Source organism: Equus caballus, chromosome 22 (assembly GCF_041296265.1).
Source record: "Equus caballus isolate H_3958 breed thoroughbred chromosome 22, TB-T2T, whole genome shotgun sequence".
Lineage (NCBI taxonomy): Eukaryota > Metazoa > Chordata > Mammalia > Perissodactyla > Equidae > Equus > Equus caballus.
In genome coordinates this window covers 25,540,401-25,558,376 of record NC_091705.1, presented here as the reverse complement: position 1 = coordinate 25,558,376, position 17,976 = coordinate 25,540,401, and the positions used below count along the sequence as shown (strand labels likewise).

The 17,976-nt window shown below is 38.5% G+C and overlaps 1 protein-coding gene across 7 annotated transcripts in view; it reads right to left on the bottom strand.

Moving 5' to 3' along the window:
* Positions 1–17,976, bottom strand: part of CBFA2T2 (CBFA2/RUNX1 partner transcriptional co-repressor 2) — a 138,726-nt gene that overhangs the window by 38,378 nt on the left and 82,372 nt on the right. For 5 of the 7 annotated variants that reach the window (XM_023626370.2, XM_023626369.2, XM_070247310.1 and 2 more), the window contains one exon: positions 1,705–1,848. In XM_023626370.2, the coding sequence (XP_023482138.1) occupies positions 1,705–1,848 (144 nt within the window). Of the gene's footprint in view, positions 1–1,704; positions 1,849–3,544; positions 3,662–17,976 lie in introns of all 7 variants that reach the window. The other 2 variants (XM_070247306.1, XM_070247309.1) reach the window with 1 other exon arrangement.

Genomic DNA, 17,976 nt, shown 5'->3' with positions numbered 1-17,976 from the left:
GATATCTAACTTCATTTCATTCACTGTGGCTCAGACTGCTGCAGTTGCCACTCACTTAATTACAAATGTTTTGGGAAAACAAATCTTCTATTAAAGCGTACCTCTTAGACTCTCTTCTCTTGCCTTTTAAAATAATAAACACACAAAACATAAATGTTAGCAAAGATAGTATGTAAGCTTGTGAAATGGTGTTTAAACATGGAAATGCAAACAGCACCTAAGACAGTGCTCTGACATGTTGCGACTCCATAAATATCAAGTGTCTTCTGTTTTATGAGGCAAAATATCTATACAAGACTCAATGTGAACTGAAGGTAGCTTGGGCATGGAGAGGCAGAAGAACTCAAATTAAAATCTAGACATATGGGACCAGTCTGGTGGTTGAGTGGTTAAGTTCATGTGCCCTGCTTTGGTGGCACAGGGTTTCACAGATTTGGATCCTGGGCGTGGACATGGTACCGCTCAACAGGCCATGCTGAGGCGGTGTCCCACATGCCACAACTAGAAGGACCCGCAACTAAAATATACAACTATGTACCAGGGGGTTTTGGGGAGAAAAAGGAAAAATAAAATCTTAAAAAAAAAAAATCTAGACATATATACGTATGTATGTAAGTCTAGACCTTAAATTGAGGTTTTTTTTAGTATGGACATAGGACTGAAATTGCTGGGTTATAGGGTAATAGACACTGCCAAACAATTTTGTCATACTCAAACGACATACAAGCATTCAGGTTGCTCCACACACACTTACCAAAACTTGGTATTCTTTCTCATTTTGAACATTCTTGTGGATGTATATGGTATTATATTCAGTTTTAGTTTGCATTTCCTTGATGAGTAGTAAAGTAGACCACCTTATAATATATTTATTGGCTAATATAATTCTTATGGACCAAACTGTGAACGCCACGAATTTCTATGTTGAAGCTCTAACCCCCTACTCCACCCTCTGCCTCAGTGCCTCAGAATGTGACTATCTGGAGATAGGGCATTTAAAGGTTAAATGAGGTCTTATGTGTGGTCCCTACTCCAATATGACTATTGTCCTTATAAGAAGAGGAAGGGACAACAGGGATGAGTGTGCACAGAGGCAAAGACCTGGGAGGATACAGCAAGAAGGCAGACATCTGCAAGCCAAGGAGAGAGGCCTCAGAAGAAACCAAACCTGCTGACCCCTTGATCTTGGACTTCTAGCCTCCAGAACTGTGAAAAAATAAACTTCTGTTGTTTAAGCTATCCAGTCTGTGGTATTTTGTTATGGCAGCCCTAGCAAACTAATACAATAATTATTCTCTTTTGTAAAGAGCCTTACCATGACAGTCCTGGAATACTTTTAGAAGTACTTTCACAATTTTATTAAACTACTTTGATCCCTATGAATTAATATAATAATTTAAATTCATTATTTTAGAGACAAAGAAATTAAAAGTTACTTATCAGCCAAAGAGTATGAAAACAAAATATTTAGACCACTAAATTTCCAAATGCCTAAATTAGCTAAGTACTATTCTCAGAAAGCAAAAGCAATTTATAAAAGTAAGAAATCACCAGTATACATACACACACACATATACATATATATGTATGTGTGTACATATGTTGAAAATGTTGACTAATATATGCAGAAGGCTTAATGGCAGTCAGTCACTTAAATCCAAATATCACTCTGAACCACAAATTCAAGTAATTAAGAGGTCTCACATGCTGTAGGAGTAAACGACACTGGCCTGGGTCCTCCGGGATTTATTGGTGGGAGGGGTGGCATGGTGGGAGGTGAGGATCTTGACTGTATCTTCACTTCCACAGGCGATCCAGGCATTGCTGGCACCCTTTTCTCAGGACCAACTGTAGAGAATAAAAGGAATGAAGGTCAAAGTTTTCTGTAAGATAATAAAAATGTGACAATAATTTGAAACACCAACACACTTTCCTAGAGAATTGAGAAGGTAAGAAGATGCTTAGTTTAATAGGCTGAATGGTGACACCCAAAAAGACACTAATCCCTTGAACTGTGAATGTTTCCCTATTTCGAAAAGGAGTCTTTGAAGATGTAGTTAAGCATCTTGAGAGGAGATCATCCTGGATTACCTGGGCGGGCTCTAAAGACAATATGAATGACACCCTCATAAGAAGAGCTGAAGAGACACAGAGGGAAGACTACTTGAAGACAGGCCTAGTCACACACAGAGAACACAATGTGACGGTGGAGGTGGAGGTTTGGAGTGATGCGTCTACAAGTGAAGGAGCGTCAAGGATTATCAGCAGCCTCCAGAAGCTAGGACACAGGTATGGAAGAGATTCTTCCTCTGACTCCCCAAAAAGGAATCAACCATGTTGATACCTTGATTTGGGACTTCTGCCCTCCTGAATTATGAGAGAATATTGTTGTCTTAAGCCACCTTGCTTGTGAAACTTTGTTACAGCAACCCCAGAAAGCTAAAACAAGGCAACAAAGTCAAGGGGTGACATGACCTGAAAGTTAACAGTGAGAATAGTGGCTGAGAAAAGAAGAAAGCAGGTTATAAATTCAGCTTATCTCAACTGCATTCTTTCTTGACTTCTCCTTATAAATGTATCAAATTAATAGGGGAAAATAAAATATGACTATCTAGACCAGTAGGTGTCAAACGCATAGCATGGAAATAGGATAATAATCAGTTGTGCATAAATTACTATGAATGATGAAGTAGTAAATTTTTACACATAACAATTACTCTAAGTAGGAAAAAAAAAGGTAAATTCAACAGCTCTGGCATCAGGCATGTAAATGCCATTTATGATGTATAGTATCCAAAAAGATGAAAAGCAGAGCTGATTCTAAACTAAGCACAGGCTACTTTACCCATGGGGACAATTCGTAAGTAGCTATTTGATAATACCAGGCAGTAAGAAATTCCACAAAGAGAAATTTGATAGATTAAACTTAATGATGTTAGAATTCGGTTCGAGCTAATATGAATAAGACTTGATACTGAGGAGTGATATTCTAATATCTTCAAAAAACTATTTTTCCCCATTAATGGGAACTTGTTATACACTTAGTTAATAATAGGGCCAGTGCTACCATCATCACCTTTAAATTGAGCTATTTCCTCTCAGTTAAGTCTAAACTTTTCATTTAAGTGCTATGTATTTATTCTCCAATAACTGCTGGATTCAATTTAAAGTACAAGAAATGGACACCAAACGTTTAAATGAGAATGTTAAATCAAAGATTTCTTTCTGTGAGATGATTGCTATAAACACACTACATACAATTCATGACACTGGCAACAAGGCACATCTTTTGTCCATTCATGAGCACCTTCTAATGAGGAAAATATCCCCAAATATTCTTTTCACGCTTCAGTTTGTAATGGCCACATTCTGGGAGGAGATATAATGAATACAGAAAGTCAATCAAGGAAGTAATGCTCCCAAGTTACAAATCCCCTGACAAAAACGTACAGCTCTCTGAGAGCCATGTGGGTAACACTCTGTCAGCCCTTCCCATCTCTCTGTCCAGGACATTTTCTTTGTGAAATTGATGGTAGTCCTGTACCTGATTAGTAGACTAACGAGCTGTTGCGTTTGTCTTTTTCCTCTTGACAGTATTTCCTCAATGCCCTTCAGAGAACAGTTGACACGTTTCCAGCTCTTCCATCTGGGGCCCAGCTTTCTGGAGGGTGGGGGGAGAAGGGAAGGAAGGAACTAACAGTTGTCTCGCACTGTTATGTGTTGTGTATAGTGTGCAAGAACCTAGAGGGAGCCTTTCTTCAGACCACCTGCCTTTAACAGCAAGGGCGCCAAAGGCCTGAGGAGGGCTTAGCAGTGAGATGTGTTTTAACATTCAGCTCTTGGCAGAATGAAATACTCAAAGCAGCCCAACTGTAGAACACTGAATAACATACCACTGAAAGCTCAGATACTGGGTAAAACCCAGCCTAAAAAGTACTGTTTACAGATTAACACTACCCATCTCTTGTTCACACCACTACTCACAACTCTGCAACACTAGTGTTATTCCTCACGTTTCAATAACACTGTCTAGTAGAAAAAGCATGTGTATGGAGATAAGAGATTTGATGTGAATTCTTATTCTGTTACTCACAACCTACATGAATCTTATCAAATCATTCCACCTTTCTGCGCTTATTTTCAACACATGTAAAATGGGAGATGATAAGACCTACCTGCAGGAAAGACATAAGAATTAGAGCCAATGCCTAAATTAGTGCTAGACTAAAGATGGTTGTATTCAGTAAATAGTAATGATGATTAGAAAACAGGAAGCCAGGGCCGCTTCAGCAGCCCAGGGTTTCGCCGGTTCTGATCCTGGGCGCAGACACGGCACCGCTCATCAGGCCATGCTGAGGCGGCATCCCACATGCCACAACTGGAAGGACCCACAACTAAAAATACACAACTATGTACCGGGGGGCTTTGGGGAGAAAAAGGAAAAATAAAGTCTTAAAACAAACAAACAAAAAAACAGGAAGCGTAGTGTCAAGTTCGGATTTACCCTAACTAGCCATGTGACCATGTCCAAGTTAATATCAATATTGGTTTCCCATGGAAAATGGGTGTGCTATCAACAATTAATCCACCTAATACCTCCAAAGTAGGTATTTTAACCTTCTGCTTGGTGGCTGAGACATGTCTTCATTTCATCACTGTTAGAGTGACTTCATTTCTGAATTTTCATGAAACTGATGCTCATGTTTTATATTCTAGCTGGATTCCTTCAAAGAACCAACCATATTTTGAGCTCTTTTTAATTCCATAGAACGTTAGATAAAGTTCAAGGAGAAGAAATTCCTTTCTCAAGTGTGACTTGAGCCCATAAACACCACTGCTCAGACTATCAAAGAGACATAAAGTCTTCATTCCCAGAAAATCAAAATAACGCTTAGTTTTGTCATAAAGGTTCAACTTGATTCTAAACATAGATTCTAAGATTCAAAGTGACAATTTATTCATTCTATGAGTTTGTGCTTTGGTTATTTTGAATATTTGGATAAATATGGATTAAAAAATAAAATTCATGGGGCCGGCCTGGTGGCAGAGTGGTTAAGTCCAGCTCTGTTTTGGTGAACTGGGGTTCAAGATTCAGATCTCAGGCGTGGACCTACACCACTCAAAGCCATTCTGTAGTGGGGACCCACATACAAAAAGAAAATAGAGGAAGACTGGCACAGATGTTAGCTCAGGGCAAATTTTCCTCAAGCAAAAAGAGGAGGATTGGCAACAGGTGTTAGCTCAGGGCCAATCTTCCTCACCAAAAATAATAATGATAATAATAAAATAAAATAAAACAAATATATAACCACATGCCCTTTCAAAATCACTGATGCTTCAACACCTGACCACATAAAGCCAAATAACTTGAGCTAAAGACGAGGCGTGAATATGGAAAAGCATGCCTGAATAATTACTTTACTTCTCCATTTTGCAAAACGCTAAGGATGTCATGAAAACAGAAAACTGAAGGAAAGAACAAAGTAACGAATACTTCTCTGTGTGATAGCAGTGCTATTTTTTTTTTCTCGCATAGGAGCTTGAAGAATCAAACACGAAACTAAAGAGTGGAACTATTCTGTCCTCTAAGAGAAAGGAATACTGCACATAAACACAAACATCCCAGACAAAAGCTACTTGGGAAGAAGGCTACGATAAACCGCCCACAAGCGGGGGCGTTTACAAATCATTATAAACTGCTTTCTCTTTAAGGTTTTTAAAAATTACTTTGAGGCTGATGAAGGAACAATAAATAGAAGAGGTATAAAAATGAGATAAGAAAAATGCAATTTTGTGAAAGGAAGAGCTATCCAGAAACAGCTGAAAAGACGGGAAACTCCCAGGGCTGCAGGGAGGAAGAATGTTTAGATGAAAGAAGGTGAAGATGTGAAGGGTGCTCTATCACTTACTAGTTGCCTGACGATGGTCTTCCTCATCCATCCCTGGGGATAACACTTACGACACAAGGTTACTGTGGAGGGTACCATAATATATATAATAATGACTGGTAATAGTAAACACTCTTACATGTTTACTTGAATCAGATTAAAAATCTGTTAGAATTAATCATTTTATTTGGCCATTGAGATGTTGACCTATGCTGAACTTTGGGTAGAAGATATGGTCAAGTGCTCCGACTGTCATCACTGAGAAGAATGAACTGAATATAGATCTTTCAGATGTATAGTATAGTGATCATTCCAAACAGGCTGACTGAGGAAGCCACTACATCTGTTTCTTTAAAACAAATCAGACTTTAACTAAGAAACAATTTGGAAGGTTTAAACAGAATTATCTTTGGGGGCAGAGACAAAGGTAGATGATTTCCTTTTTTATATGTATAAGCATACATTTCCATGGTTCAAAAATCAGTATGACATAAAAAGAAATACTCCTTACTCCTGTCCCTACATAACCCATCCCATAGGTAACCATTTTAATTGGTTTCTTGAGTATCCTTCCATTCTTTGTCTGTGTACAAATGAGCAAACATAAATTCTTATCCCATCCATTTATACAAAGGTTGCATAATTACATTAAACTGAGTGTCCCCAATAATCCCCTCTCTGTAGCTATGCCTTTTGAAATGCATCAGGAAGTGGGGTCATTTCCCTATCCTCTGAATCTGGCCAGGCCTCTGACTTGCTTTGGCCAACATAATGTGAGGGAAATGACAGACTGCCAGTTCTAAGCCTCTCTTGGAACCCTGACCCTGACATGAAAGCAAATCCAGACTAGTTTGCTGGGGCGTGAGACCACAAGAAACAGAGATGAGATGTACCACCAGTTAAGGCCAGCTAATCCCTAAACATGTAAGAGCCTAACCTAGTTGAGTCTGATCTGCAGCTAGCTGACTGCAGTCATATGAATGAGTGAGCACAACCAAGAGCAGAACTGCCTCACTTATACTCATAAGGAAAAAAATAAAAAGCTTATTGTTTCAGACTACTAAGTTTTAGGATGGTTTTTATATATAGCAATAGACCAATAGGCAAGAGATTTATAACACATACAAGCTGTACTGTTCCTTGGTTTCTTGTTGTTCTTTTGTTTTGTTTCATCATTTTACACTATGTCCTGAAATTCTTAATTCCACAACCTTTTTTTGTTAATGGATGCATGATATTCCACTGTGTGGATGTACCACAGTTTATTTAAACAATCCCCTACTGATGAATAACTGGATTGTTTCCAACCATTTGTGGCTGAATTTTGAGACTCTCCAGATCCCATGACTGCCCTATATTTGCCAGGCTTTGAGAAAGAGATAAAAGAAGACAGGGCCCTGAGTTATAGAAAAGACAGATATATTAAAATGTGTACAAAGAACTAAGAAAATAAAGTAGAAACATTACTATGTATACAGGCTAGGGAAGTCTTTACAAACCATTAAGCAGTTAACTGGGAAGGCTACATGCACTTTCCAGACAGTATACAGGACAAAAGCATGAAGGATACAGTTTGAATATTGCTCTTAAAGTGGGGATCAGAACCAAGGGAAAAATTATGAAAGATTTCCTTGACCACAGTCTCTCTTTAACCATTGCCAAGGATAAGTAAATGTTCTGAATGTATAATTGTCAGATGAGAGCATTTCCAAAACTGACAGTTCTAACCTGCTAAAGATAGAGGAAAGAACATCAAAATTTCTTTTGCACTTATAGGCTTACAAGGCTGGCTAAACGGATTTGGGCATAGCACATGCTTTATAGATTAAGCATTTCTGATCCTTGTAGCTCTGCCACTAACTTGACAACACATCCAATTTTCTAATAGCATGCAGACTTCATAGGCAGACACAGCCAGGAATAACTGTTTACAATGACAGATAATTTATCATTCAACAAAAATTGAGGCATAAAGATACAAGAAATTAACAGAAAATATTTTACAAGGGACTTTGAAGACAAAGCTCAATTAAAACAAAATTAATGCTGTACTATATATCAATAATTTTTATATATACATAAAACAATATATATCAAACAAATTTTTCCATTCCACATTTATAAATACATAAAGAAAATAAATTTACCTAATATATTCTTTTTTTTTTTAAGATTGGCACCTGAGCTAACAACTGTTGCCAATCTTTTTTTTTTTTTTTTGCCTGCTTTTTTCTCCCCAAATCCCCCCAGCACGTAGTTGTGGGTCTTTCCAGCTGTGGCATGTGGAATGCCGCCTCAATGTGGCCTGACAAGCGGTGCCATGTCCGCACCCAGGATCTGTACAAGTGAAACCCTGGGCTGCCAAAGCTAAGTGCACGAACTTAACCACTCAGCCACGGGACCAGCCCCTACCTAATACATTCTTAAAGCTCAGGGATCAAGGTGGGTGGAGGGTGGGCACAGGAGGTGAAGGGGAGCACTTGTGTGGTGACAGACAAGAAATGATGTGCAAATGAAATTTCACAATGATGTAAATTATTATGAATCTCAATTTTTTAAAAAAACAGGGATCAGCAAACTTTTTCTGCATAGGACAAGACGGTAAATATTTTTGGTACTGTGGGCCATATGGTCTCTGTCACAACTATTCAACTCTGCTGTTGTAGCACATTCTAGACAATAAACAAACGAATGAGCTTGGCTGTGTTACAATAAAACTTTATTTACAAAAACAGTCAATGGACCATAGTTTACTGACTCCTGTGGCTGATTAAAAAAATGGAAACATTCAAATAACTAATTCTTAGCTTATTTCTATGCCTATAAAATCTATTTTACAGCATCCACTCAAATGGTTCATCTGAATAACCTTTTGTTTTCTTAAGGCTGGATATAAAGAGACCTTTACTTATTGACCTCCGAGGAAAATAATATACAAAAAATTATTTGGAAACAGAAAAATTATTTAAAGACAGAATACTAACAGCATGAAGTCAGAGCTGAGGAGTTGCAAAGATGAGGTTAGTTACCTCATAGTCTTCCAAAAATCAGACAGACCTAATAGAAGAACCACAGAGATGACTAGCATACCTGTGAAGGATCACTTACTTCATGATTACACTAATTTCCTCCCTAGTCATCCCTCTTTTCTTTATCTTCTTCTATCAGTGCCATCTGACTCCAGACACAGAGACACCCAGATATAATTAACTCTAACACCTCAATAATAACAAACAATCCAATTTTAAGAATGAACAAAGAATATTTAAAGAGACAATTCCCAAAAGAAGATATACAAACGGGTGATAAGGACATAAAAAGATGCTTGACCTACTAGTACATCAAAGAAACACAGATTATAACACATCAGCAAAAAGCAACACAGTACTGATACATATATCCAACAACATGAACAAATGTCAAAAACACTAGGCTAAGTGAAAGATGCCAGACATACAACAAAAATACATACTGTATTATTCTATTTATATGAAGCTTTAGACAAGACAAAATTTCTGATACAAAGCAGATCAGAGGCTGCCTGAGACTGATGGGAAGAAACAGAGTAAGGGGCACATTAAGGGGCATGATAAATCTTTTTATGGCGATGGAAATATTCTATATCTTGATTGTAATGCTGCTAACACAACTATACACAACAGCTAAAACTCAAACTGCATAATAAATAAAATGGGTGAATTTCATTATATATAAATTATACCACAATAAATCTGAGAAAAAAAATCAGCAAACCAAATCCAGCAATGCATTTTTTTAAAAACTCACAATCAAGTTGAGTTTATCCAAGAATGCAAGGAAAATTTTAGAAAATTGAACATAATTCACCATATTAACAGATTAAAAGAAACACCTTAAAATCACCTCAGTAATTACAGAAAATGCATTTGATAAAACCCAATTTCCACTCATGAATATGAACATAACTAGAAATAGAAGGTTGATTCCTTAACTTGGTAAAATATCTCTTCCAAAAACCCACATAAAATGTCATACTCAGGGCCCAATCCTGTGGCCGAGTAAGGTTCTGTGTGCTCTGCCTCGGTGCCCGGGTTCATGGGTTCAGATCTCAGGTAAGGACCTACTCCACTCACGGGCCACACTGTGGCAGTATCCCACATACAAAAAACTAGGGGAAGACTGGCACAGATGTTAGCTCAGGGCTAATCCTCCTCAAGCAAAAAAGAGGAAGATTGGCAAGGGATGTTAGCTCAGGGTGACTCTTCCTCAGAAAAAGAAAAAAAAGAGCCATACTCAATGTAAATTGGTACAGTTACTATGGAAAACAGTATGGAGATTCCTCAAAAAATTAAAAATAGAAATATCATATGATCGAGCTATTTCACGTCTGGGTAGTTATCCAAAGAACATGAAAATAGTCATCTGATAAGACATATGCACCCCCATGTTCATTGCAGCACTATTCACAATAGCCAAGACTTGGAAGCAACCTGTGTCCATCAACAGATGAATGGATAAAGAAGATGTGCTGTACATGTATATACAATGGAATACTATTCAGCCATAAAAAAGGACAAAATCTTGCCAATTGTGACAACATGGATGGACCTTGAGGGTATTAGGCTAAGCAAAGTAAGACAATTACCATTTTACTTCCCTCATATGTGTAAGATAAACAAACAAACAAACAAACAAACATATACATACAGAGAACAGAATGGTGGTTACCAGAGGGTAAGGGGGTGGGGGGAGGGTGGAAGGGGTAAAGGGACACATGTGTGCAGTGACAGATGGCAACCAGACTTCCGGTGGTGAACAGGATGCAGTCTATTCAGAAGTTGAAATATAATGATGTACACCTGAAATGTATACATTATAAACCAATGTGACCTCAAAAACTAAAGTCATATTTATTGGTGAAATATTACAAGCAATGCCTTTCAACTCAGAAAGAAGATAACGATGTCCAGTATCTGTACTTCAGTTCAACATTTACTCAAGAGTCAAACCATAGCAGCAGAAGAGTTCAGAAGAAAAAATGGAAATAAGGTTTGGACAGGAGAAAGTAAAACTGTCCTTTTGTACAAACTAGATGACTTTCTATATAAAAAACCAACAGAATCTGCCACCCAATTATTAGAATATGCAGTTTCTGTAAGGTTGCTAGATAAAATTCCAATATCTTAAAAATTAATTGCATTTGTGTACACCAGCAAACAAGAGTAATTTCAAAAAGATATGAATATACAACAAAAATTATAAATCATCTACAAATAAACCTAACACAAGATATATAAGGCCTTTGTGAAGGACAGAAGTAGACTGAAAGACATAAAGGAGACAAGTAATTGGAAAGATCCATCATGCCTACAGATGGGAAGACTCACCATCACCAGTACTTTCTCTTCATGTTAATGTATAAATTCAGTGTCATTCTTATTACATGCCTGCAAGATTTTTGGTGTAACTTGATGAGCAAATACTAAAATTTATCTACAAAAGTCATGTTAAATGTCCAGCAACAACATAATAGACAACTAAACTGTGGCATATTTATAAATAAAAGTCAATACTATTAAAATAAGTGAACTAGAGCCATATGCATCAAAAGGATAAATCCCAAAACAATGCAGTAATATTAGGTAAAAAGAACAGGTTGCAGGTGGGGCCGGCCTTGTGGCCGAGTGGTTAAGTTCACGCGCTCCACTTCAGTGGCCCAGACTTTCACTGGTTCAGATGCTGGGTGCAGACATGGAACCGCTCATTACGCCATGCTGAGGCAGCGTCCCACAAGTCATAACTAGAAGGACCCGCAACTAAAATATACAACTATGTACTGAGGAGATTTGGGGAGAAAAAGCAGGAAACAAAAAAGAAGAAGAAGATTAGCAATATTTGGTAGCTCAGGTGTCAGTCTTTCAAAAAAAAAAAAAAGAACAGGTTTCAGGAAAAATAGTCTAAATTAATAAATAGTCTTTTTGAAATAGTCTTTCAAAAAGTCTAAAATCATTAAAAATTTACATAGGGTAAGGGATCAATTTTCATGACACATTTACATATGTATATGTAGTAATTTTTTTTTTTTTTTTTTTGAGGAAGATTAGCTCTGAACTAACATTCACCACCAATCCTCCTCTTTTTTTTGCTGAGGAAGACTGGCCCTGAGCTAACATCCATGCCCATCTTCCTCTACTTCATATGTGGGACGCCTGTCACAGCATGGCTTGAGAATCGGTGCATAGGTCCGCACCCAGGATCTGACCCATCAAACCCTGGGCTGCTGAAGCAGAATATATGAACTTAACTGCTGCACCACTGGGCTGGCCCCCTGTAGTAAAATATTTTTAAAAGCAAGGGAATAATAAACATTAAATTTGGGGCCAGCCCAGTGGCAAAAAAGAGGAGGACTGGCAGTAGTTAGCTCAGGGCTAATGTTCCTCAAAAAAACCCAAAAAACATTAAATTTAGGATAACGACTACTAGAAAGGGAAGGAAAGGGATGGAATCAAGCACAGTTACAAACTGCAGTTCTAATGCTTCACTTCTCTCTTTCTTTCTTTTTTTGGTGAGGAATGCTGGCCCTGAGCTAACATCTGTGGCAGTCTTCCTCTATTTTGTATGTGGGTCGGCTGGCCACCCACAAGTGATGTAGGTCCACACCTGAGAACCAAAGCCGGGTCACTAAAGCAGAGTGCACCAATCTTAACCACTTTGCCCATGGGGCCAGGCCCTCACTCCTTTAAAAGATCTGAAGCAGGGCCCAGCCTGGTGGCGTAGTGGTTGAGTTCAGCATGCTTCACTTTGGCAGCCCAGGGTTCATGGGTTCGGATCCCAGGTATGGACCTACACCACTCATTAAGCCATTGTGTGGCAGCGACCCACATACAAAATAAAGGAAGACTGCCACAGATGTTAGCTCAGGGCCAGCATTCCTCAAGCAAAAAGAGGAAGATTGGCAACAGATGTAAGCTTAGGGCCAATCTTCCTCACCAAAAAAAACCAAAAAAAAAACACCAAACAAAGCATCTGAAGCAAAACATAAGACAAAACATTAAAATTTGGCAAAGCTAAGAGTGGGTACATGAGTGTTTGTTACACTGTGCTTTTTCCTTATTTTGTAAGCTTGAAATATTTCATAAGGAAAGATAGATCACTGGCTGCAATGGGGAAAATGGTGAGACCATAATGCGGGAAGACACTACTTACAGGTTGTTACAGTGAGAGAAGACTGTGGCCTGAGATAGCAGTAGCAATAGGAATGGAAAAAAGGGGGTGGATTTCAGTTATCTAGAGTTAGGATAGGACTTGTTGACTGACTAGATGTGGAGGATAAGTCAGGGTAACATGTGGAATTATTAACCAAGATAGAGGCCACTAGAAGGAGAGTATGTTGGAGGGGAGAGATGATGAGTTCAGTATTGGATATACTGCTTTCACGATGCTTCTGAGTTAGCCAAGTGGAGGTTTCCAGTTGATAGTTAAATTCAGAAGTTTGGAGCTGAAAATAGCCTGGTCTAGAATTGAGAGTTATCAGCATAAAAATGAGGAAATTCCTGCTATGAGAGATTGAAAGGAAAAGATGTGATGTTTCAAAATACAACTAAATTAAATTATGCCTGCTGATTTTTATCCTATTGACTTTTACCATATTCAGCATTGATTGAGAATAGCTAGTAACTATTATACACTAAATATTCATTCATACTTTAGTAGTTTATTCAGATGCTCTTCTTCAACGCTAGTAATTGGTTTCTTTGGATTAGTTGTAAAGTCAAAGATTTATAACATGTTTATAAGCCCCTAACTCTCACCATTTCCCAAGTTTTACAATTTGTCCATACTGTTCCACAGAAAATTCTGCTTTGTGCTTCTCTGCTGATGTTTTCAGTTTCTAATTCTGGAGAGTCAGGCTTGGCTACCCATGTCCATCTATCTAAACTAAAGCCCTTTTAGGACAATTCCATTCACAGGGAAAATATGAATAAGTCAGGAAAGGAGGATGGAAAAGGGAAGATGATAAGAAAAGTGTTACTTTCGGAGACTGGAATATGAAAAAGAGTATAGTTGACTTCTGTGGAAGTGTTCTTTTCAGTATGTTAGCTTGCTAGGGCTGCCATTACAAAGTATCATGGACTCGTTGGTTTAAATAACAGAAATCTATTTTCCTCACAATTCTGGAAGCTAGAAGTCCAAGAGGTGTTGGGAGGGTTGGTTTCTTCTGAGGCCTCTCTCCTTGGTTTGTAGGTGGCTGTCTTCTCCCTGTGTCTTCATGGTCTTCCCTTTGTACATACCTGAGTTCAATTTCCTCTTCTTACAAGGACATCAGTCATATTGGATTAAGGCCCATCCTAATGACCTCATTTTAACTTCATGACCATCTTAAAAACCCTATCTCCAGGAGTGGTTAAGTTCACACGCTCCACTTTGGTGGCCCAGGGTTTCACCGGTTCAGATCCTGGGTGCGGACATGGCACTGCTCATCAGGCCATGCTGAGGTGGCATCCCACATGCCACAACTAGAGAGACCCACAACTAAAATATACAACTATGTACTGGTGGGGATTTGAGGAGAAAAAGCAGAAAAAAAAATGGCAAGAGTTGTTACCTCAGGTGCCAATCTTAAAAAAAACCAAACCTATCTCCAAATTCAGTTACATTCTGAGGATCTGGGGATTAAGACTTCAACATATAAATTTTGAGGGGACACAATTCACCCTATAATAGTGGAGGTGGGGAGGGATGAAAAAAGCAATTCAGTTAAGGAGGTTGAGCAGCTTTTTCTGAATTGAACTTAGTATTCTCTTATTCATTAATTCGAAAATAGCTGAGTACCTACGAGGTATCCTATTGCTGAGGACAGAGCACTCAAACAAGAGTAAGTAAATGACAGATCAAGAAACAATTCTGAGGTTTTTAGCCTGAGCAACTGGAAGGACGGAGTTGCCATTTACTGAGAAGGGCGGAAATGTGAAAGGAAGATGAGGAGAGGGGTAGTTCGAGACCAGGAATAAGTGTGAAATGCCTAGTAGATATTTAAATGGAGATGTTGGATAGGGAACTGGACATAAAAGTCTGGAGACGAGGCCTGGGATGGGAATGTCTGAGCTTGTGATTAAATGTTGTCAACTGAAGATACACAAACGCTAGTGAAAGCCTGAACCTGGGTATCTTAGAGGAAGTGAGTATAAAGTAGAGGTTCAAGGACTGCTCTTTAGGTACAGTACTCTCATTTGGGGACATCATGGAAGATAAAAAAATAGAAGCCACATGAAGAGTATAATCTGCTGGGCTGTAGGCACTGTGAATTTCAAGATTAAATATACAAATATTCACGTAGGAATACATTCTAGCTGTTTAGGTTATTATAGTGATTAGATCTATGATTAAGAAAATATCTTTTTAAGTCAATTATTTTAAAACTTTGGCTTTTGTCAAGGTGTCAACAAACAAGACTACAATTAAAAAGAAGGTCAGAATAAATATATTATTTGTAGCAAAGGATACAAAAGCATTTAAGAGACTGCATACAAATCTCACTCCAGAACTTAACTGGGACAAGTACAATGGGTAAAGTACCTTAGGCCAGATAAGAGAGTTAATATAAAGTTTTCCTTCCTCCCCTAATTCAAGACTAGCTGAAACTAGCTATTCTCTTAGCTGAAACACAATATATAGTAAATATGAAAAAGCTTGTTTGCAGCAAAAGATAAGATGAAAAGGGCAGTTTGACAAATGCACCAAATTCCAAACCAGCTGGAGATTTTGTCGTAGAAGAGTCAAAGGCAGGTTACTGTAGAAGAAAGAAGACTAGGTATGAAACTGAGGATGTCACGTTGAATCCTGATTGTTCTGTCAATTTATCAGCTGTGGGACCTTGGACAAGTCACTCCAGAACTCTGCTTTCCTCATCTGTAACATGGAGGGAGGTGTTGAAAGGCCCCTAAAGTAACAACTAAGAAAGTGCTCTGTTACACTATGCAAGTGTAAGATATTATTAGGTAGCTATCCATCAGAAATGTATTAACCATCATTATGTCACTATATGTTGAAGTAACTACAGGATCTCCTCCAATGCTAACAATTTTAATATTTAAAGATATGTTGCACAATTGCCTGCCAAATCAAAACCCTGTTGATAACTTTAAAGCAAGTTACAAGCAACAGCAACACAGCTGACTTGATAATGTAAATAAAGAAAAGTGAAGTATGGATTGTTGCTTCCCAGCTCCAGCAAATGTTTATTTGGAATAATACAGTTATCTACTACAACTGCACACCACCTGTTTCAAATTTCCACCAAGTTGATATTCCTCACATGAACAGAAATGACTTAAAATTACATTTGATTAGTATCTTGCCTTCCCATGGAGGTTTCCCCCACCACAATCTAAATCTCTCAACCTCTTAACATTGTGCAGCATTACTGTTCTGGCCAAACACATGCAGCTAAAGTCAGCTCAGAAGTGAGAGTGTTGGGGTAGGGCCTGTGGCTAAGTGGTTAGTTTGCGCTCCGCTTCAGCGGCCCAGGGTTTCACTGGTTCCGATCCTGGGTGCAAACATGGCACGGCGCATCAAGCCACGCTGAGGCAGCATCCCACACAGCACAAGAAGAAGCAGGCACAACTAGGATATACAACTACGTACTGGGGGGCTTCGGGGAGAAGAAGAAGAAAAAGGAAAAAGAAAAGAAGATTGGCAACAGATGTTAGCTCATGCCAATCTTTAAAAAAAAAAAAAAAAAAAAAAAGAAGTGAGATTGGCAGAGAATAAGCTAACTCCAGTCTTCTTGGTCAAATATCTTACACGTTTTTCTGGAGACAGGGAGAAATGATGTAAGTTTCTCACACAGCTAGTTAACGACTTCCCTAAGCTTCAAACCCAGGTCTCTCTGCTCCCATCTACTGATGCATCTGTGCTACAATTTCTCTGGAACACAGAACCTTCTAAAACAATAAATCAGTAAATCCTGACGGGGCAAGTCTAAAACATATTACTATGTATCACTTATCCATCTCCACTGTTCTACTTTAGCTCAAGTCACTGTCATCTGTCACCTGTACTACTGCAACTGCCTCCTAACTATTCTTTCTGCTTCTGCTTTCCTTTCCAAGCCATCCTCCACATAGCAGTCAAGGTGCTGATTTAAAAACCTCAAATAATAGATCTTGTCCCAGGTCAATTTAAACTCCTCTAATGGCTTCCCATTGCTCAAACTCTTCACCTTGGCTTAAATGCAACGATCTACTCAGCAGCTCTCAAAGTGTGGTCTGGGAACCCCTGGGGATTCTAGAGACCCTTTGGGGGCGGGGGGGGGGGGTGTGCACGCACACACGTGAGCACAGGGTCAAAACAATTTTCATTATCTGTTTTCTTTACTCTTACTCTTTCATGAGTGTACAGTGGCTTTTTCCAGTGACTATACGATGAACGAGGTCAGAGGAGGCTCACAACACAGAAGCAGATATGAGAAGCCAGTTATCTTCTATTAAGCTGATCATTAAAGAGATTTGCCTAAGAAACTACAAGCAAGAGCAGTGGTTTAATAACAACTGTTCGTTGATGAACAGGAAAAAAAAAGACATATAAATTTACTTGACATTAGGGAGATAAAGTAAATATGAAGATAGAGGTATAAGAACCCATCAGTATCACTTAAAAAAAAAAAAAAGTCATGGGGCCGGCCTTGTGGCCGAGTGGTTAAGTTTGAGTGCTCTGCTTCGGTGGCCTAGAGTTTCGATAGTTCGGATCCTGGGTGTGGACATGGCACCGCTCCTCAGACCATGCTGAGGCGGCATCCCACGTGCCACAACTAGAAGGACCCACAACTAAAAAATACACAGCTATGTACCAGGGGGCTTTGGGGAGAAAAAGGAAAAAATAAAATCTTAAAAAGAAAACCCTCAAAAAAAGCATCATCATGCATATAATAAAGGCAGTATAATGTTACATAAATTATGAAGCAATTATTTGTGTTAACTATAAAGAAGCTGAATATCTATGTTTTTAAATTGCTGGGGAATATCACAGACTAATGTAGACATCAAACCTTTTGTTCATAACTCTCTCCATAGGCCTTTCTATCCCAAAGATGCTATATTTATCTAGATCC